Source organism: Gymnoscopelus braueri (assembly GCF_963280865.1).
Source record: "Gymnoscopelus braueri genome assembly, chromosome: 1".
Lineage (NCBI taxonomy): Eukaryota > Metazoa > Chordata > Actinopteri > Myctophiformes > Myctophidae > Gymnoscopelus > Gymnoscopelus braueri.
Genome location: NC_137603.1, coordinates 24617688 through 24640494, shown reverse-complemented (window position 1 = coordinate 24640494; position 22807 = coordinate 24617688). Strand labels below are relative to the sequence as shown.

Below are 22807 nucleotides of genomic sequence, written 5' to 3'. Positions count from 1 at the left end.
CATAGGAATATGACACACTGGCCTCATTTGTCTGAACCGCAGCCTGTCTATGGAGCCCCTAATGAGTTACAGAACAGGCTTCCTTTTACCAGCCAACAGCACAGTATGATCTCCATTACACTGAGCCAGCAACCAGGACTCAAAACATCATCTCCACGCTAGGCTATGTGACTGATCGAGCCCCGATAAACAAAAAGCTCACAAATAACGACTTCGTCTGAAGCTAAACTAGACAAACACTCTGCGAAAGGGATAAAAGTGTGAAAGCAGCACCGACAATGAGTCTAACAGGAACGTGTTGTTAAAAAAAGGTTGATGGGGGACAAACCACAACCTCCACAAATCAGTGCTGCCGGCCTAGCTGTAAAGACAGAAAAGAGCTGAGTGGTGGAAACGTAGGCACCGGTCAAAAGAGGGTGCTTAGAGCCTTTGTGTGCACTATATGGCCCCGCAGCAGGCTGGTGAAAACAAAGTGTCGCTGGGACTGGACGATCGGGGCACACCCCCTCCCCGCTGATGGACCTCCTCTCCTGGGTGTTTTGTGGTTAGGTATGCTCTGCTTTCACGCACACACACACACCCACCCCAAACCCCACTACCCACCCACCCACACAGACAGACGCAGAGGTCTGTCTCCTCTCTCTCGTTCTCTCCTCCCCTCCCCCCTTCCTGTCGGTGCATTTCAATGTAAATGGGCAGATTGAAAGGCTGCAGCTGGCCCTTCAAAAGGGCAGCACCACTAAAGGGCCCTGGTGATTGAGATTCAGCCAGGCCACACCAGCCCAACCCTCACCCCCCCAACACTTGGTCATACCACCCCACCTCTCAGCTTGCGGCTGATCCCCCGTGCCACAGAAGAGTGCTGGGCACAACTTAAGGCAGCCCACACAGACACAGCGGCTAGTTTCTCTGCTTGCGCTCATTATGTGATTCAGACCAATGCAGTGGTCAGTAGTGAGCAAATTTTTTCCCCTCCTGAAAAATGCCAGTCATCCGCTTTACATAACATGACTTATACATCTGAGAGGGGCATAAAAAGTTTGGTTCAAAAGCAGGCAAGCTCTGATCAGAGGTGAGGCTACAGAGATGGAGATGGGAAGACATATGAAACATTTAAGATCGAGGAGGTGGTACAGAAAAGACAAGTGATCTCATGAAAGCAGGACTTGCTGATTAGACCAGAGCAGCCGAGCCCAGAGGGGCACATCAAGTCTCTACCTTCTCAGCTCCCAGACCTGGCTGACTAACCTCAGGACATTTCCAATGCCACAAATGGATAATAGATCATCCCTGTGCAGCCCCCTGCTCCACAGCACACCCAATCAAATCACCAAATGTTCTCTCCACCCCCTCCCCCAAACTCATGTCTGCCCACGTTCACAGAGCACATTCCCCATACTGACACACACACTACCCGTTCAGTGTGAACGGATAGTGTGACCTCTATGCGTTAGTTAAATGTAATGTTAGTGGTGAACTATTGATGATACTACTTTTGGGAGACCTGACCTACAATACATTTAGAGGTCAACCTGGCGTATTATTTATTATCGTTTATGTCCAAGAACAGGTGAATAAAACACAGTATGCAACCCACGTATAGTGGAAACTATATTATGATGCTGCAATATGATACATGATACATTTATTGGTAATAACTGACACAATAAACGCCACACGTACGGTACTACGTTCACTGTCTGTAATGACGTCTGCCAAAAAATATCCCAATTAACAGTGTATGATGAAATGAAATGGTTAAGTATAAATATGTCACATACAGGCAGTGAAGCAGAATACCTGTATAATTCTAATCCTACAACCCAGCCTACAATCTGACAAAGTCTAGCAATAGCATAAACCTTTCGAGTCTGTTATCATGTAAAAGTTCATGAAAATTTCTCCCATCCATGAAGAAAAACAGCTAAATGTATTCATTCCCTTTCTTAAAGTGTCACTGCTGTCAGAAAAAGCAAAAGCAAAATCTTTTAAAAGTACATTTTTGTAGAAGCAGTAGCAAGCCAGAATAGAGAACCTTTCCCACTTTGATGTACAGGAGATCCAGAGAGAGAAAATATTATCAAAAGTGGTGCAGCGGAAGGGTAGCAGGCAAGTACGACCTAAGCAGGGGAGACAGCGCATCAGCCATCAAGACCTCCTAAACCCCCAAATGAGGCTCCACTGTCCCTCAGGGAGACAGCAGGAATGGGGCCCGCCATTTTGTTCTATTTCGCTTGCAGGGTAGAGGGGGAAAGGAGTAGGCTGGATTTCAAAGGGCTTCAGATGTCATTTGACTGTCCGCTGAGATTGTACTGCTAGGTCAGGAGCTATAAAAGATTTACACAGCTGAAAAAGGGTGAAACGAGAAAGAGCTGTGTGAGGGAGACAGAGAGAGAAACAAGAAACAAGAGCAGCCATGCTTGTTTACCTAAAATACCACTCTCTCAGCAGCACAGGGGGGGGGGGGTTGCTTGGACAGACAGGAGGCAGGCACAGTGTGTGAGGCTGACTTGGTGCTTAGGGCCGATTTCCCCTCCTCCTGAGCATCAGACGTTCTGCTCTTCCATTAGCACCTCCAGAAGTAGGTTACCTCGACAACCACTGCACAATCTACTGGGTGCTCTGCTGTCAGACGCTCACTCACCATATTAAACACTGCAAGATAGCAGAGGGCAGAACAACAGCAAAACGCCTTCTACTCAAGTCCACTGATGAACTATAAAATATTCAATGTGTACAATAAACAGGTCTAAAGGATTTTGTGTTGCCAATAATCCATCTCTCCTCAAAGACAATGTAATCCTACTCTAAATTTAAAACATTGACATTATAATCATTTAACCATTCAGCCATTGTTACATTTCATACTATTCATCTCCTCTGTATTGTGGCACATATTATTATCAAAGCTGCAGGCTAATGAAACCCCTGCCCTGCATAATACTCTCAAATTATGAGAATATGGAGGAAGTGGTAGGACAAAACCACACATACAAACGGGAATAGTAGCCAGCCATGTTTTAAGCTCATGCTGCTACGCAACATTTCACAGCACTGCAAAGAGCTAATCTAAGAGCAACCCTGACGTTGCCTGACCTGCAATACATGAAGCTTGTTAAATGTTCTATTTCACATGTTGGTGGCAGTTATTGAAAGCAAGCATGACTGATACTCCGGTCTAAGTAGGTCAGGGTGGACAACCTGGACTGAGCGTCTTGAGATACAAGAGCTACTGTTTAGATTATGAAAGGCACTGAGTGAGGTTAGTTAGTTGTGGGAGAATTGTAGACAGCATAAGGCCAATCAACAAAGCAGAGAATGGCAGGCTGTCTTCCTAAAACAGGAAACGTGAGAAATCCCAGCTACCGACATAACCCCTGACCTCCCGACCCAGTCAGGACTCCATTTCCTGCTGCAGGCACAAGGCATGGCTTGATTCTCTGTTCACAGTCCTATGAATGACGAACCTTGGTCACCACTGATGCTAGCTGAAAGGGAGCCCTAGAAGCATCAAATAGCATCAAGCCATAATAATTTAGCACAAAGTTGTGTTGTTTTGTTTCATTGAGTAGATAAATCGACAAGTAAAATGCAGCCATTATACCAATGACTATAAGCAGAAAACTAATCATCATGTTCTTACTTCTTAAGGTCCTTACACACCGGGGCGAATTCTTCATGCGAATAAATACTTTTTTTTTAAAAACCTTATAAAGTCAATGCAAGCGTCCACATCAGTTTCACGAAGCGAAAAAGCGTCTTTTAATTATTCGGAACGAGTCCGAATTTTGCGTATATTCGCATATTCGCCGGTGTGTAAGGACCTTTAGACCCCATAAGGCAAAGTAGTATCTGCAAAAAACGATATCATTAAATATCAATAATATACACTGTGACTACAACCATGAATGTTTATAGCATCTCAGGATATTTCCTTGTCAATGCAAAAAAGTCCAAGACTTGACATGGTTTGAAATCTGAAAACTACTAAATTAGTCCATGGTCTGAAACGATTCTTTGACAGAGCTAGTAGAGCTACTAATGGGATGTTTACGCTAGACTAGATATGGATAAACTAAATGTTTATTTTAAATGCATTCTGATGCTGTACATTTTTGGTTCACATTTACCCTTACAGCATTGTACTGTGAAATAAGCTTGACCTGTAAATCAGGTGAGTTACAATTTTACACGGGTGTGTAGGAAATCTCTGGATTCCACAAGTCAGCAACCATAAATGTATAGCATAATTGAGTTAGTATTGTAACTGAGGCCTTAAATTACATAATATAAAAATAGGTCCTGTGCAAGCTCAAGAGGGATGGTGTGATATGCATCACTACCTCTGCAGTGTAGAAGACGTGAACGCCCCAGCAAGCTTAAGAGCTCACAGTATCTTGGAGGAAAACACCACTAGCGGTACTGCAGTGTTTTCCTCAGCACTGATACTGCACCAAAGTAGAGGGCTTCTTCTCATCCATATTCTGTTTCCACTATACTGCTATGTTGTCCCATTATACTGTGCCCTTCTCTTTCTTGTTATCCCACACTGCAAACCATTGCACTTAAAAGTCATACATAGTGCTGGGATTTGTCCTGAACTCAGCAGAATGCAAAACTTCAGATGTTTGTCAATCTGAATTTCCCACTGAAAACATGTTATTATTACATGATATTGATAATACCACTTCCTACTAGAACACAACTAACCTGCATCCTAACCATTATGTAATCTACAGTATATGGCCAACATTTCTCTCTCTGTGTAAAAATATTGATGTTGTGTTCATTCACTTAGGATACCTGCAACCTACAAGCATACATTCTCACTGCTTTAATACTGGGCCAGCAAATGCATGGGGTGAATAATGTTTCATTACAGGAATAATTAGTTAAATCTATTAGCCGATGCTTAAGGACATAAATAGAGGCACTCTCCCAGACCATGTGACCATGAAGCAGACAGACTACTATTCTGTTGTCATACCCATTACAAAATTACTTTTATCTTACGTTTCCTATAAATTGACTTGATTATCACTGTTTGGGCTAAAGATATTGAAGCAGCTCTTCTATACTTTACCACAAGCCGTACAGCATTTGGCTATCCTAAAGAAGACAACTATTCAAGGCTACCTCCAAGATATGTCCTCCAAAAACTTGAAATAGTCCTACCTGGCTTTTGTGTGTGTGTGTGTGTGTGTGTGTGTGTGTGTGTGTGTGTATAGTTTCAATGTACACCAATTTTTGTATTATTATATATTCTACTGTTAGACTGATGATAGGTTCTTGGTTTACCTTTATGATCCTAGATTACTATTTCTATACATTTGATGTATTACCCTGTGTGTGTGTGTGTGTGTGTGTGTGTTGGGCTTTGAGTTTTAAAGTAACACTGCAAATACGTACTAACCTTTGAATAAGGCACGAATAATAACGTTGCGTGTGTGTAACTTAACTCTGCATCCTATTTTCTATTCCGTGTGTTGTCTAGTGCAAATGAACGAAACGATTCAACAAGCCTGATTACCATCACAATCAATTCCAACCCAGGAACTCGGTTAAGTGATTTTAGAGATACTCGCTAATCCAAATCAACATGACAATACGTCAACGTTGTGTTGAAAACACTACGAGCTGTGTGAGTGCGTGTGTGTGTGTGTGTGTGTGTGTGTGTGTGTGTGTGTGTGTGTGTGTGTGTGTGTGTGTGTGTGGTGGTCGTAACACGCCCACGCGCACGCCACATCGAGACATGCAATGGTCCCGTTTGTTTACATGTTAAATCAACAATAATGCGTCTTCTTACCTCTTTCAGAATGTCAGCCAACTCGAGTCTATCCCCCGATGTTCTCCCCCGATGCTGGATGTTCCCATTTGTCACCCCCGGTGTTCAGTAAAAAGACATCGTCCGGCGGAGACATCCGCATAAACCTGCAGCCACCATCGCAGCTTTAAATCGGGCTCACTAGCAGCCCAGGCTAGTGCTAATTCTCACTAGCAGCCCAGGCTAGTGCTAATTCTTAGAGACCCAACAAACAAGACGACCGAAGACGAGGCTTCAAATATCCCCCCGAAAACGTGAAAACAATGGAGTTATGTTGTCTTCGTCACCACGCGGGAACGTTTAATGGTCCATCGTTAAAACTTGACGGCTTCGTTGGTGAACGTAAAAACCTTGAAATGTCATGTTTTGTTTCGGTTTAATCCTCTCTAGCAAACCCATTCGAACGTTTTCGAGCGGCCTTTGACGTTGGTGTGAAGTATGGGGCTGGGGAAGGAACCGTGTTGCCAGGTTCTCTGAGAGAAATAAGCAACCATGTGAGAAGCAACTGGCTCTGGAAGCAACTAGGCCACATGAACACTTTAAACCTATATGCATCGGTGCGACCCGTTGTGAGCTTGTAGATCTGCTATTTTCAAAACAAAATGTTGAAATAATATGTGGAATATTTGGAAACGTTTTGAAACATTTTTAACAACACAAATAGGCTACATATTAATTTGGGTAGTCCATGATGACATGAAAATGTTTGAGAACCACTGGCTAAAATAATAATTATGAAATTTGGAAGAAAGAAACAAGCCCCCAAAACCGCAAACTACCAATATTTACAAGCGACTTTACAGAAAAACAAGCCCAAAGTCGCATACAATAAGCGGACATGGCAACACTGCTTCGGAATGAAACGCAGGACGCGATTCGCACTCGTATTATGGGCGGATACTATTTTTACACTGACGGAAACAGACGCCATTTTGGATCTGGCCAGGGGACCGTTCTCCCTTTGAAGTGACAGTGATTTGGCGCCAACATGGCTACCCATGGCCCGCAGTTTCCAGTTGCAGGAGACCAAGCTCCATTATACAGTTGGGGGACCAGGCAAAGGAAATGGAGTACGGACATTAGGTGCACTTGATTTGTCTTCCTAGATATTCATTAAATAGGTGGTTTGTTTATGGAAATGAACATTTTCAGAGATAAAGAATGCTCGCACATGTACGAGCATGTACATATTTTTTTCTTATCACAATAATATGTATATTATTGTGATAAGAAAAAAATATGTATGGCATAGTATAATAGTTTTTTAGAAAATACATCATATTAAAACGACCCTCTCTACAGCATGAAATCTTCATATTTGCATACAATTGAGAGACTATTTAGCACCAGATATATAGTATATTATACAGATCGATGTGGTTCTCAACCTTTTCAGGCCGTGACCCCCCAAAATAATCATATTTGAACTGGGGACCCCCCCCCCCCCCACCCTGACAAGCACTTGGAGTTGAGGCAGTACATTTAGTTTGACTCGGTTCCACAGATAAACATTATGAAAATAGCCGATATTAAAACAAATTTAAAAAATCCTCTTTCTTATATTATTTGATAATTTGGCCAATGTTTCAACCAGGTGTCAAAGTATAGTATGTTACTTTTGATGCAGTAATGGTCTTTTTTCTTTTTAAGGTATTAAAAAGGTCTTAAAAGATCCCGGCCCACGGGTTGAGAAGGGTTAGATAATGGGTAAGCAGCGTATTGCGGGGCATAACTGTATATAAACCCAACACACCACAACATGGGCTCAGCCTGGTCCAAATGAAACGCAAGAGCATGAAACGGACCCTTCCATTGGCTAAAATCAGTGTTTTCTAATCTCATTGGTTTATTTCAATGTCAATCAACGTGACGTTAAGCGCTTAATCCACATCCTGTTTTTCTTTTCTTTTTTTGCGCCAGTAACCATAACATTGCCTACGTTTATTTATGAACACGGTGGTTGGCTGTTATTTATTCAGGCACGGGGAGGTTAATGATCAACAATGACATTGATTGCCCCTTCTATTTCATTACCTGTGTGAGATCTATTGAAAGTAAATGCACCATAACGGTTAACCTCGAGTCAACAGGCTTTTCCACATCCACACATGCACCGTCGTGAAGTCGTAAACTTAAGAATTTAAACTTGGTTCACTGAGAGTCTTGAGCTTCATCTTGCTCAAGACGTGTAGGCTTTGAGCTATGCCTATTGACCTATGGTCGATGGTTCTCAGAGTGGGGTCAGGGGACCCCCAGACCCCAGAGATACTTCTTGGGGGGGGTTCCCCATTAAATGAGGTACAGTGGGAAAACTTAATTCGAAAATAGCATATCTATAAGGTCACAACGCGTCGCGATAGATCAACTATTTGACAAATATTGACAAATCTTCTATATGGGTGGCTGGTACAACATATTTTCTAATGGAAGGGGGGGTCTACGGCCAAATACATATTAATTTGGGGGGTCCTTGACATGAATATGTACTGGTTTATGTCCAGTAGTGCACCACCATAGGTGGGCACCCGAGTGTTATGGAAAGCTCTGTGGCACATAATAAATATAGAGGGCAGGGCTTTAACACTTCACTTCCTAGATCACCGCACTGCTCATGCGCGCGAACGTTTGTCGAGCACCACTGCTAGAATTGACAAATACTACCCTCTGCTGGAGGATTATGGTAGGTCAGAATGACCAAGATGAGAGGAATACCAAAACGCTCGCCCCAAAACAGACACACCGGGGCAAATCCTGCGAGCTCGTTACGGTCGTTTTGTGAATTTGTACTCCCATGTACTGTACTGTTCACATGTCTTACTAAATAAAGTACATCAATCAATCAATCAATCAATCAGTCACCTGGTATTCCTAAACGTAACCTCAGTAAAACTATGCCTATTAAACCTAACCTTATTCCTAAACGTAACCTCAGTAAAACGGTGCCAAAACCTAACCTTACTTCTCAACTAAACCTCGGTAAAACTATGCCTAAACCCCAAACTTGTTATTTCTAAACTTATCCTCAGTAAACCCAAATCAAGAATACAAGAACCGCTGGGGGCGAGTGTGTGTGTGTGTGTGTGTGTGTGTGTGTGTGTGTGTGTGTGCGCGCGCGCGTGCGTGCGTGCGTGTGTATAAGAGATTTGCTGCAAATGCCATCAGCAAAGATGTATATATTATTTATACCTCCATGGTTTATGTTTCATGGTTCTAGTGCTTTTTATCAATCTGTCCTGCGCAAACGTCGCCGCAGCAGTGAGTTGCATAAAGAACAGGGTTCACTTCAGAGTTCAGAGTTCGGAGTTTGTGTAGTAAAGATATTGTACATGCAGTTAAGATAAGTATTATAGTCTCCAGTCCATATCCCATGCAAAAAATAAATACACAATAATAACGATACATGTATTATTATTTAACGAGTTTATGTATTGTTTTTTTCCACCCTTCCTCCCACTGAACAAGTGGAAAGCCTGGAGAGACGCGAGGTTACTGAAACCGTTAATAACAATATTACTGAGTGGGTGGAGTGCAGCGTTGCCAGATGTTGTGAGAGAAATAAGCAACCAGGTCTCTGAAAACAAGCCCAAAAGAAGCAAGCCCTTTAACACATTGGCTATTTGAAAATAGCCGATCTACAAGATTACAAGCCACATAAACACTTTAAACCTATATACCACTGTACATCAGCTATTTGAAAATAGCCGATCTACCTGCTCTGATCTGCTATATATTTTTCTAAATCTTGAAATAAAATGTGGAATAACATCACAAATCGGGCACAAAACATTTTCAGATGGGGGCCCATGACATGAAAATATTTGAGAACCACTGGTTTAAATATGAATTGGCCCAAATAAGCAACTACACGACACTACACTTGCAAGCCCAAAAAACCACAACCCGCCGCAACTACCAGTATTTACAAGCAACTTCACAGAAAAAGAAGCCCAAAGTAGCTTATAATAAGTGAACATGGCAACACTGGTGGAGTTACTTTTCTCTTGTCGTATTGCCATCTTTGCACGACTGTGTGGGTTGGGTCTGGTTGGGTAAGCTAGCTGCTACAGAGATGATGGGGGCATTGAGTAAACAAATGTTCTAATTAAAAGGCATGACAATATGCTCCTTTTCACAACATTCTAGTTTTGTTGCTACACGTGGGCGCTGATCTAATCTAACCGAGCCGTCATCATGGCAGCCATGCTTTTACAACGACCTGTCGTTGGCTCCTGCAGAAAGTACAGGACTTTACAATGGACACTGTTGCGAAACAACTCGCCGTTAATGACAACAAACATACACAGTTATGGCAGTAAACATCTGCTGTCGAAATGCGTCAGTGATCAAACGCTGATGCCTTCAGGATCACAACAACGGTCGCTAATACGACAATCACACAGTGGTGTGAAGTTTAACTCTAACATCCTTAAGGTAAGCTTGTTGTTACTCAAGACACGTTATGTAACGCAGTGGTTCATTTTCATGTCAAGGACCCCCAACTTGATTTGTATTGGAGGGTGGTTAAAGTGGTTAAACTGATTTTGATGCTATATTTAACACATTTAGCTGGGGACCCCCTGCAACCCATTCAATGACCCCTGGGGGTCCCCAGACCCCACTTTGAGAACCACTGATGTATATTGTATTGAGGTCAAATTATGGTTTGTAGTATGTTCATCTGGACAGAGGATTTGAACATGTATTTCTTTCAGTGTTATGGCACCCTGGCTCCAAGGTTAACTGCCCCTCTACACCTATGCCCCAATAATTGTGTTTATATAATGTATTAAACCTAATCTTCCTGTTTTAGAATCTCCTCTACAGACCATTGAGTCCTGAAATGCTGGGATTGAACAGAGTGTTAATCAAGAACCATTTGATGGAAAACCCTGTTGGTTTGGTAAATCTATTAGGTAAAGACTGTGTGTGTGTGTGTGTGTGTGTGTGTGTGTGTGTGTGTGTGTGTGTGTCCTGTACATATTAATATTCTACCGGCAATGTTATCTACCTAACTAGTTACATGAGCAAGCCTTTTGTTACAGGGGCTACACATTTTTTTAGTACATCTCAGTCCAAAAAAGAGAAAAATAAAAGTGAAGGATCAAAGGGGAAAACTCCAGCGGAAGATGAAGGTAAGAGGTGTCATGGATGGTAGATCATCATGTTCAGTATTTGATGGCATACATTCACTGTAGATTCATTGCCTTCACTTGCTCCTCCTGTTGTTCCTGCTCTTTGCTCTCCTCATCTACCCTTCCTTTCAGAGGAGAAGAAGCGCAAGGAGCAGGAGGACCAGATGTACCGGGAGCGCCTGCGGACGCTCTTCATCATAGCACTCATCATGATCCTGTTGAATTCTATTAACACCAGTGGTGGAAACATATCTTGGAATGACTTTGTGCATGAGATGCTGGCCAAGGGAGAGGTGTCCCGAGTGCAAGTTGTTCCAGAGAGTGACATAGTGGACATCTACCTTCACCCTGGCGCAGTGATCTTTGGAAGGCCTGTATGTTTAATATTTATTTTAATATACCTCCTTACTATTAGGGAAGATGCCATAATAGTAATCAAGGTTTGGAGTACAGTGTGCTCAAAAAATTCTCCCCTGTTGCAATTATCTCCTCCCACTCAGTTTTGTGTTTAAATTCACTGATTTAGATTTTGCATAATGATACGGATAAGGTTGTCGTGGTAAATACTATATGCTGCTACCCACTGTCTGATCCAAAATATTTAAATTATGTTTTCTGTGAGCAGACAGATTGTGCTTGCTTTTCACTGTATGTGCTATGTTACCTTTTTTGGCAGAGACTGGCCCTAATGTATCGTATGCAGGTTGCTAACATTGACAAATTTGAGGAGAAACTGAGAGCTGCGGAAGAGGAATTACACATTGACACAAAGGACAGGATACCGGTGTCCTACAAGCGGACTGGATTCTTTGGGAAGTAAGGGATACTTAACTCAAAGTGATTTTGTTTTTGTTTTAGTAGAATTATCTTCCTGAATGTTGCATTTGTTGCATGTGCATTAACCACTTAAACTCATTATATGTGTATGTATATATATATATATATATATATATATATATGTATATATGTATATATATGTCGTTGACCAGGTAAAATTTGATTTATTTAGCACAAAATGTAAAAACAATACAAAAAAAAACAATACAAAATATAAATAGAAAAGGCCAGGAGCAGGCAAGAAGCCCAAAGGGCTTATACAGTACGAGGCCTCTACCTATGTATGACAACTTTTTTTTATTTTTTTTTTATGATTCAATGTTTATTCATTTTTCAGTTATACACAAAAAGTAGAAGATAAACAAAAGGAGAATGTTAAACACAAGAAGCAGACATACAAATAGACAACAAATGCAACAAAAACCACAACCAATACAATACAATACAATACAATAAATCAAATTAAAAAGAACAAAACAAAAAAAAACAATTAGGTATAACAACATTAAAAACATTAATAGAACATGATTTGTAAATCATTCCCCTAGCGGTCTATACTCGGTACCCTTTTTTCCCCTATACACCAAATCTCTGTGTGGTTAATCCATAGGTTTGCCTAAGTTTCTGAAATAATATGATCTGCAGGTATATTTGTGGGTGGCATTTATTTATTTAATTTGTATAATTTTATAATGTATGTATGTACTGTATTTTAGTACTGACCCAGCAATCTGATTGGTCTAATTGCCATCTTATACATAATGACTACAGCCAATGTTTCTTTATCATTGCAGTGCGGTTTATGCTTTGGGACTGGCTGCCATTGGTGTGGCTATTCTCTGGTATATCTTCCGTCTAGCAGGCATGGGTATGAGAGGAGAGGGTGGCTTCAGTGCTTTTGTGAGTAGACAGTACCAAAATAATTCCTATATTATGTTGTTTTTATAGAGCACTAATTGTATTCCTGGATGTACTTAACAGAATCAGCTGAAGATGGCAAAGTTCACCATTGTAGATGGCAAATCAGGGAAAGGTGTGAGCTTCAAAGATGTGGCAGGCATGCATGAGGCTAAGATGGAAGTGAAGGAATTTGTTGACTACTTGAAGGTAAGAAACAAACCAAAAAATACTGTATTTCGTTGCAAATCTTACATTTATGAAATTAGCCGGGTAGCTCAGTCGGTAGAGCACTCGACCTTGAACCACAAGGTCCTAGGTTAGATCCTTGGCACAGCCAACTCAGTGCATGAGTAGCATGGCTTAAGTTGAGTGGTAGGTACTGGGTGCTGTGATGGTAGGTGTTGTACTCCATCTCAGCATTCCATCTCCCAGGTGTCTACTGCATTGAAACAGGGATAGACACGACATTATCGGCTGATACTGACAATAAACTTATTACTTACTTACGTACATGGTAATTGCTACCTGTTTTTTCATAATTCTTAATTTGTCACATTAAAGTACCTTACCAGTGTTTTTGCATGTTTTAGCCCGTTAAAGCTATAATGCATCAGTTTTATGTCTGTTGTCTCCCTCTCAGCATCATTGTATTGATGTCCGAACTACATTAAAGATGGTGGCACATCGTGTGTGTGTGTGTGTGTGTGTGTGTGTGTGTGTGTGTGTGTGTGTGTGTGTGTGTGTGTGTGTGTGTGTGTGTGTGTGTGTGTGTGTGTGTGTGTGTGTGTGTGTGTGTGTGTGTGTGTGTGTGTGTGTGTGTGTGTGTGTGTGTGTGTGTGTACGCGCTCCTGCAGGAGACATGGCTCAGATCTGAACCCATTTGATTTGGCGTTAGGAACCCAGTGGTAGCTACAATTTACTGACACCAGTTAGAACTAAATATTGGATATTTTATATTCTAGCTTCAGAAAAGGGCCTTAGATGATAATAAGGCAAATAAAACAAGGGTTTATCCTTTTAAATATCTCTAATGATATCTTTTCTCAGAATCCAGACCGATACATTATACTGGGGGCCAAGGTTCCCAAGGGCTCATTGCTACTGGGGCCCCCAGGCTGTGGGAAGACCCTACTGGCCAAGGCTGTGGCCACAGAGGCACAGGTACCATTCCTGGCCATGGCTGGTTCTGAGTTTGTGGAGGTGATCGGGGGTAAGGATAATCCCCCCATTTTACGAGTTAGTCTTATCAGTGGATGTCGATGTTATAAACTTACACAGTAAAGTCCTCAATGTGAATTTAACTCTTTAGTGTATGCAAATTGTCTCTTACACTCTCGGATTTACAAATGGAATCAATTTGAACACAATTAAATGAACACTCTTTTACTGTACAGGATTTTACTGTGTTTATAGTTTGTATTTTGAAATCTGATTTTTTTTTGTGTGCTTAGGCTTGGGTGCTGCCAGGGTGAGGAGCCTGTTCAAGGAGGCTCGCGCCCGAGCTCCCTGCATCGTCTACATAGATGAGATTGATGCTGTGGGGAAGAAACGCTCAAACAACAGTGCAGGCTTCTCCAACACTGAGGAAGAACAGACCCTGAACCAGCTACTGGTAGAAATGGACGGTGAGTTTTGAGTTTAGGACTGTTGACCCAGTCACACTGGAAAATATTCCAAGAAGCTTGAATGACGTTTCTCTCTTCCAGGAATGGGCACGACGGACCATGTGATTGTTCTGGCCTCCACCAACAGAGCAGACATCCTGGACGCTGCACTGATGAGACCAGGCAGACTGGACAGACACATCTTCATAGACCTGCCCACTTTACAGGTGGCTTTAAAGCACTCAAAACCAACCATGGGATATTTGATTAAGATATTAATGCATATTTTAAAAATATTCATAATTTAAATATTTTCTCCGGGAACGCATCTGTGTAATTTGAAGATTTCTTTGGCTATTCAAAAATAGCAGATATACAAGCTCATAGCTCGGCACCGATTGCCGCACTATGAGCTTGTAGATCTGCTATTTTTTTTTTATCGTGAAAGTGTGTGCAAATCTTTGAATATTGTGTATTTTTCCAAAGCAAAATTTTGTAACTCTTTTTTAACAACTTCTGGGTGGTCCCTGGAACAAAATATTTTGAGATGGGGGTCCACGGCCAAATACATAGATTTTTTGAGAACCACTGATATTATAGCAAACACAAAAAACAAAGAAAAAAAGAACCTGTTAGGATTTAGAAGACATTTGTAGAATCCCCAGTGACAGAATTGAGTGACAAAGAATTGTACATATTTTTCACGATTTAAAAATAAATAGCAGATCTACAAGATATGAGCTCGTATATCTGCTATTTTTTAAAACAGCCAAAATTACACAGATGCGTCCCCGGTCTTAATGGGTTAAACTGCATAAATAGTTTGGCATTTAAAATGGCCCTTGTGTGCAAAGTTACATTCCATTATAAGGGTAATGAATAAGGATACTGTACAAGAATGTGACATTGTGACAATCACACATATACTGCAATCTATCTGATCGTAAGGCTGTTCTGTGTGTTCATGAGCATCATGTTTTCTTTTGCTCTTATGTCATTAGAATCTAGAGATCATAGATGAACATAATGAATTGTCAGAACATTACATTATAAGCTTTGTAGCTGCTGAGTAAGTGGTTAAGTGGTACATTACCAAGCAGTGAAAGCGTGCATCATAGTTTGCCGAATGGATGGAAAAGCAAGAAATATATTCCGCTTGCAAACTAGGTATCCACAGGATACTTCACCCACATTTCTTGGGTGTGAATTGAAAAGTAAATTGAAATATATTTTGGTGTTTTCCTGATTTGTTTTGTAGGAGAGGAAGGAGATCTTTGAGCAACATTTGAAGATCTTGAAGCTAACTCAACCCGCTAATTTCTACTCCCTACGTCTGGCCGAACTCACCCCAGGCTTCAGTGGTACGTTTTTGTCTCGTGTACATCTCTGGCTGTTGACATTGCAGCCATATATGTTGATTGCTCAATGTGTTTTGTAAACCCATCTTGTTTCCAGGCGCAGACATTGCTAATATCTGCAACGAGGCTGCCCTGCATGCTGCCAGAGAAGGCTACAAGTCCATTCATACTTTCAACTTTGAATACGCAGTGGAGAGAGTGATAGCAGGTACATCTATTACAACAGGCAGCACTACTTGTATTCAGAGAGGAAGGGTTGATTTTCTATGAGTCTACATTAGGACAGAATGTCACTCATGTGTGTGTGTGTGTGTGTGTGTGTGTGTGTGTGTGTGTGTGTGTGTGTGTGTGTGTGTGTGTGTGTGTGTGTGTGTGTGTGTTTGTGTGTTCAGGTAGCATAAAGAAGAATAAGATCCTGTCTAAAGAAGAGCAGAGGGTGGTCGCTTTCCACGAGTCTGGCCACGCTTTAGTGGGATGGCTACTTGAACACACAGAGGCAGTCATGAAGGTAATGGCCATAGAGCAGTGGTTTTCAACCTTTTTCATGCCAAGGACCCCTAAATTGATAAACATTTGGCCGCGGACCACCATTTGAAAATGTTTTGTGCCAGGGACCCCCAGAAGCAAAGATATCAGTTAATTTTCGCTTTAAAAAATATAAATATTCAAAGATATGCACACTTTTTCGAAAATAGCAGATCTACAAGCTCGGTGCCGCGCTATGAGCTTGTATATCTGCTATTTTTGAATAGCCAAAGCTAAGTGGTTAAAAATGATTGTGACGCTATTAACTAAATTTGCTGGGGACCCCCTGGTACTCCCTCAAGGACCACTGGTTGAAAACCACTGCCATAGAGCATGGATTGATTTCAGTCCACTGTGTGTTAGTACTAGTACAGTGAGTACAGTGGAATTACAGTTGGTAGGCAGAAAAAAAAGAACGCACACCAAGCATCTCCCCTTTAGGTGCTGGTAGCATAAAACATGCCAAAAACGGATTAACCACACAATCTATCTATAGATGCAAGTGAACTTTATCATCCGACTAACCTTTCTGCCATAGCCTTCAGAAGACCCAGACGAGGGCTACGGACAAAACGTTGGTCAGATCATAAAGAACACCTTTCACAGTGTAATTAGCTCATTGACTGCCAGAGTTTATTCCTAATGTACTCACCCCTGTGCCAGCGATTTGCGTGTTTTTTTATTTTTTTATTTTGTAATTTTTCATTAAAATAAATTGTCTGAGTGCTTTTTTAAACACATACGACAAATCTGCCACTAGAGAGCAGCAAATAGACACATTGATCAGCTCGCTGACTCGCTCGCCCTCCCCCACACAGAGTCAAACAGTCAAATACATCAAACCGGATGTGACGTGTTCTCAGATTCTCCGATCGCCGAAAAATACGATGTGATACACGACGGCGATGACTGTTCGTCACCCAGACCATAGATTATAGAAGTGGACCTCTCCGTTAGTTTTTTATACCGTGTGAAAAACCGTGGTTTTCCCTATTCTGGCCGAAAATGACTGGGGGGGGGGGAAATGAAAACCGGAAACGGAACCCGAGTCATGAAACCGGATCCCAGTGTGGGTGAAGTAAGTGGAACTCGAAACCTAGAATGAAAAATAAGCAGAATAGCGCGATCAGAGATATAAACCCCAATTAATCACTAGATCGCATTAACACATAGACCGCCGGGCCCGTAGTTCTACGGGCCGTTAAATCCAACGGTTAAGCGCCGATCCCGTAGCCTACGGGCTGTGGTGCTTTTTCCTTTTTTTTCGAAAAAAAAAACATTTTTCAATTTTCTAGGGGGACGATTTTCAGTGTAACACCACTGGAAGTCGACCGGAAGTGCGATCCCGTTTTTTGTTTCCCGTCGGCCTCCATTCTAAGTCGTACACAAAAAGCCCTGTAAAACCATGTAGTTTTTCATCCTCGCATTTCCCATGTTAACATAAACGGTCAGAACTCAAACATGGCGGCTCCGTTTGACACGCGGTCTCGACGAGTAGACACCAGAACATGTGCACGTTGTTTACAAACAGTGGATCACGCAATCTAAAGGATTTTAACGGGGCCTATGGCGACCTGAAAAAAACAAAAAACAACAATAAAACCTTGGCACTGGTGAGTACATTATGAGATTAGCCCTTGGCGGTGGATGTGTTAATGCGATCTTGGCGGACAAGCGCGCTATTTATTAGATCGCATTAACTGATTCACTGCCAATCACGTAGATCTACGTGAACAAAAAAAATCCAATTTGACCCAAAGACCAAGGAGATATGATTTTCCGAAGATCGAGACTCCTATCCACTTCCTTAAAACTTAAAAATTCTGTATCTCGGCTCCTGAGTACTTTTTGTTTTTTCAATGAAAAATCTCTGGCACTGGCTAAAAAAATATGAAAATACCTCTGGCAGTTAATGGGTTAATGCGCGATTGGCGGTATATGAGTTAAAGCCAAAGAAAGAATATGGAAAAAAGTTTGGAGTACGTATCTACATGCAGACAGAGAAAGCCTGATTTGTTTTGACAAGGCCTTGCAGGCATCCTCATCCACCCGCTGATTTGTTTTATTCTTAATTAACCTTTTTATATAGAGGCTTGAAGTTAATCCAGTTGAGTTCAAGGATCTTTCCTTCTTAATTTTCTGTCGTGCATCGCAGGTCTCAATTGCCCCGCGGACAAACGCTGCCCTGGGATTTGCCCAGATGCTGCCCCGTGACCAGTACCTGTTCACCAAGGAGCAGCTGTTTGAGAGGATGTGCATGGCCCTGGGGGGACGGGCCGCCGAGGCTATTGTCTTCAATAAGGTTACAACAGGTACGCATCACCTACTTCTGAGCTTTAAGGTAACGTACACAAGCCCCTCTTGAGTGACAAGCAGGCCAGGAACAATTGGCTGCAAACACATTTACCCTAATGTTATTCAAATAATTACTTTATTCCATGCTTGCTGCAAAATGACCAAGAAGAGGTCCCATTTTAGCATAGTGTTCTGTTTCAAGGGTCTGTGTAGTGACTACTTGGCAGCCAGGATAATAACATTTCCCATGGACTCATTTACTGGTCATTTTATGCGAACTCAAGTTCAAGTTGTTTATTGTCTCATAGCAACGCAGTCTAATTATTGCTCTTGTAAGAGGGAATACATTTTCACAGTGTTCAACCCCTCTGAGTGCAAAAAAAAAAGAAGCATTTGACCATATAATAATAATAATCTTGGGGTGTTTTTTGTCACTGTAAATCTGTCCTCTGCATTTACCCATCCTATAACTACTAGGAGCAGTGAGTAGCCATTCTACGGCACTCTGGGAGCAATTAGGGGTTAAAAGTCTTGCTCAGGGACACACATCGACACATTGCTGGCCTGGCCTCCCTGGAATAGTACCTGAGACAACCAGGGTCTTTGGCTCCCTGGGCGGGCTCACTAACCACTCAGCTATGGACCTTTAAGACCCACACCCCCCACATGTTCAGTACAGTGACATTTCAAAAGAAAGGCAATGAAAGACAGCCGCTAACATGCATTCACGGCCACGTTGATTGACCTTTACCCGTAGCACACACTAATGTACTACATCACTGTCAAAATGTGTCATTTCAATGTTGTTGGTAAGGAAAAAAAACACCCTGTTTCCCTATGTTGTGCTAGGGGCTCAGGATGACTTGCGTAAGGTCACCCGTGTGGCATACTCCATGGTGAAGCAGTATGGCATGTGTGACAGTGTGGGCCAGGTTTCGTTCCCAGACACCCAGGAGCAAGGTGTTGGACGGCGACCTTTCAGCCAAGGCCTGCAGCAGCAGATGGACCATGTAGGTTCCAAAATAGCACCACTTCTGCACTTCCAGATGGGCCACCTTGGCACACAGTGTAGGGTTGTCACGATCATGAAATTGTACTTGACGATTAATTGTCATACAAAAAAATTGCGATTATTGATTTAAGTGTGTTTTTGGCATTGAACATGTACATGAACAATTGTTTGAATTTGTATGAACATCTTTCAACATGGAAATGATTATGACGATTATGCAAAAATAATTGCGACTATATCAAATCATTCCGATCAGGCGATTGTGTATTAATTGTGACAGGCCTAAAGCAGTGCATGGTGACGACAACTGACTTTTTGATTTTATTAGTCAGAACTGTAAACAGCACATGGTACAGTCAGACATTAAGGCTAAAAGGATAACACAAAAAAAGTGTAATTGTTTCCATACAATGACATGTTTGGCAGCTGAGTAAACGCATTGATTTGAATGTATTTTGTTGTCGTTCTAGGAGGCTAAGATGTTGATCGCGCGTGCCTACAGGCGCACAGAGAAACTGCTTCTGGAAAACAGAGACAAGCTGACATTGGTAAGACTCGGTTGCAGCCGTGTGTGTGGGGGGGGGGGCTAGTGTTACTATACTTGTGGTGACCAAACATCCCATACAAGTATAGTAGAATTTGAAAAATAGACATTGTGAGGACAATTTTCCTGGTACTCACAAGAGAATGTTTTATGGTTAAAACAGATATTTAGGGGGTTGGGGGCTGGAGATGCATGCCTGATTTATATTTTGTTGCACGCCAGTGTCATGCACCGAAAAATAGCCGATCTACAATGCTCGCAGCATTCTACAAGTGAGCTTGTAGATCTGCTATCTTCGGCTTTACAGTTATGGTTAACAATGGCTAAATGTTTTGAAAATTGGCATTCATTGCCGTTCTAAAATGTTGATGTCTTGACTCTTTACATACTTGTAAACCGTATGTGTGTGTGCATGTGTATTTCCAGTTGGCCAATGCACTGTTGGAGCGTGAGGTGGTGAACTATGATGACATAGAGGCTCTGCTCGGTCCATCGCCCCACGGGCCCAAGAAGATGATCCCCCCACAGAGCTGGGTTGAGGCTGAGAAAGACAAACAGGACACTGGACACGATGAACCGCAGCCACCGCCCCGTAAAGACGTGGAGGACGACATGAATCCACAGATGATCTGATTTGAAAAATCTGAATTCTCAGAATGATTCTTAAGGCCAATACATGCTCCGACCGACGTCAGAAACAAACTGCCGTTTCGGACGGGCTTTCTGAACTAGTTGGGAGACTTCTGGTGGTGCAGGAGTTCTGAGACCGCCCCTCAGTTCTGAATGACGTCCATTTGTAGTTATATCATCTCCCTTTCCGAAGAAAAGTTTGGACGTCGGAAGGAGCATGTATGTAAAATGTTGGTTTTCTCTTGTGTTTTGAGGAGGCCTCTTGGTTCCAGAAAATGTGGCTCAGGTTCCACACAAACAACCCTCTGGAAGCCTAAAAGAAAACCTCAAAAACTGTATATTTTGCGTGACTTAAGTCACAATCTCTGTGAAATTGTGCATAAATAAAAAATGCTTAGGTTTAATAAATTGACAAGAAGGAGAAAGGGAAGTAAAGTAAAGCAGTCCTCAACAAGCAAGTGAAACATCACCAAGTAAGGTATAGTTTATGTGGAAAAAAGCATGCCCTAAACAAATCCTACACAAATTCAAAATGTGTGTACAAATACATCAGTTTTGAACGTAACATATCTTTTCAGATGTGACCCCAGGAATTGCACTTACATTTGTACTCGCATACATTATCCCATTGAGAAAAAAAGCTTCCCATATAAGCGTCCCTGTGTCAAACAGTTCTTTGCATTTTTTGTGACAAATCATATGCTTTCTGAGAGATTTTAGATCAATACACAATGACTAGAGAATGTCATGTTTGGTAGTCAGTTGAGATGCATATACCAGTAGAGCGTAGAAAATACTGGAATAAAAAAAAACCTATTGCTTGGAGTAGAATGGAATTTAGGTCTATTGGTGTGCAGTGGGTTTATTTCAAACACTGGGTTTGAGAAAAAAAATGTTATTCACATTATTAAAAATGGAGAGTCCAACAGCTCAAGACTTTTGACTGGGCAGTGAAAATAGATAACATCAGCAGACCTACAGGATACTCACCATGGTGTAGCTCAGTGTTTCAACCTGTGGGCTGGAGGATATTGCAAGTGGTCCACCAAATAATTGGCAAAACACTTAAGATTTTAATGATAATATAACTTAATATGAAAAGTTATATAATCTAATTTAAAACATTGGAGAGAAAAAAATTCATCGTGATACCGATAAAGAGAAACAAAGTATACTACTTTAGTTCCATTTATCCAAGCTGGAACACAGTCGATTGATTGATCATTAAAATAAACATGCTCTGAAAATGCACGCGGCCCACCCATCTGACCACTTAACATTGGTCTCAGGATTCTCAAGTTGGCCCTGATCCAGAAAAGGTTGGGAACCACCACTGGACTGTATTTTTCGTTCGGTTGATTTTCAAAACTTTCACTGGATTCACTGGTCTAGCTTGACTCTTGGAGTCAACAGATGTATCTTTCAGACTAGCATCCAGTTATTGATCAGCATTCAGCACTACATTAACCATATTGTAGAAAGTACCATGGATACAGTCTATGTATTGATAATGAAAAAGTGAGCACTTAACATGCTGAGCCTTTTGGTCATTGCCGCTCAAGACACGTGCACAGCATGCAGTAGTAGTTGAAGTAGTTGGGGCGGGGGGAGTAATTTGTTTTCATTAGAAAACTAATATAATATATATTATTTTTGTAAAAGGGTCCAAGTATTTAGCCTGGTAAACCCTCCCTCCGGAAAATCTCATTTCCATTTGAAATAAATTACAAATGAGATTTCCGGAGGGAGGGTTTACCAGGCTACCAAGTATTGGTTTGTTTAAAGGTGCTGTAAAGTGATATTTTTGGTTAACGTTCTTTTATCCCCTTAATCTTTTTTCTAAATTGTGATAATCACTGCTATGATTGATTGAACAGGATTCTCCCAATCTCTCCAGCTCTTTAGTAACAGAAAATACATTTTCAGGTGGGTCACCAATTTGATCAAATAAAAAATGTAAAGGTTGCATTTCCAATTTTGTCTGGTAATGTTTTTGTTTCATCACTTCCAATTTCACTTGTTGGTCCTGTATCTGTATGAGTTCTCTCTCCTGATTGGATGAAATTGGTATTCTGACCTGAAAATGTATTTTCTGTTTACTAAAGAGCTGGAGTGACGGGTAGACCCCTGTTACTGAACAAACACT

General features: G+C 41.5%; 2 protein-coding genes across 3 annotated transcripts in view; one reads left to right on the top strand and one right to left on the bottom strand.

The window, feature by feature from the left end:
- The window catches only part of ankrd11 (ankyrin repeat domain 11), a 133680-nt gene extending 127425 nt beyond the window's left edge, over window positions 1-6255 (bottom strand). For both annotated transcript variants that reach the window (XM_080425283.1, XM_080425285.1), the window contains exon 1: window positions 5807-6255. The gene's annotated coding sequence lies outside the window, so the exon portion shown is untranslated. The remainder of the gene's footprint in view (window positions 1-5806) is intronic.
- Window positions 6256-9872: 3617 nt separating this feature from the next.
- spg7 (SPG7 matrix AAA peptidase subunit, paraplegin) lies at window positions 9873-21772 on the top strand. The gene is made up of 17 exons (XM_080427332.1): window positions 9873-10255; window positions 10635-10737; window positions 10867-10956; window positions 11089-11330; window positions 11633-11772; window positions 12588-12693; window positions 12775-12900; window positions 13741-13903; window positions 14145-14318; window positions 14400-14524; window positions 15556-15658; window positions 15753-15863; window positions 16048-16163; window positions 18336-18492; window positions 19325-19485; window positions 19958-20035; window positions 20458-21772. The coding sequence occupies exons 1-17, from the start codon at window positions 10016-10018 to the stop codon at window positions 20662-20664; spliced, it is 2442 nt and encodes an 813-aa protein (XP_080283458.1). The 5' UTR covers window positions 9873-10015; the 3' UTR covers window positions 20665-21772.
- Window positions 21773-22807: the final 1035 nt, after the last annotated feature.

Bases quoted from the DNA above. Each gene is read 5' to 3' on its own strand.
- spg7 (XM_080427332.1), top strand. From the start codon at position 10,016: ATGGCAGCCATGCTTTTACAACGACCTGTCGTTGGCTCCTGCAGAAAG. The intron at 14,319-14,399 runs GTGAGTTTTGAG...TCTCTCTTCCAG, and splicing joins GCTACTGGTAGAAATGGACG to GAATGGGCACGACGGACCAT. The intron at 20,036-20,457 runs GTAAGACTCGGT...GTGTATTTCCAG, and splicing joins ACAGAGACAAGCTGACATTG to TTGGCCAATGCACTGTTGGA.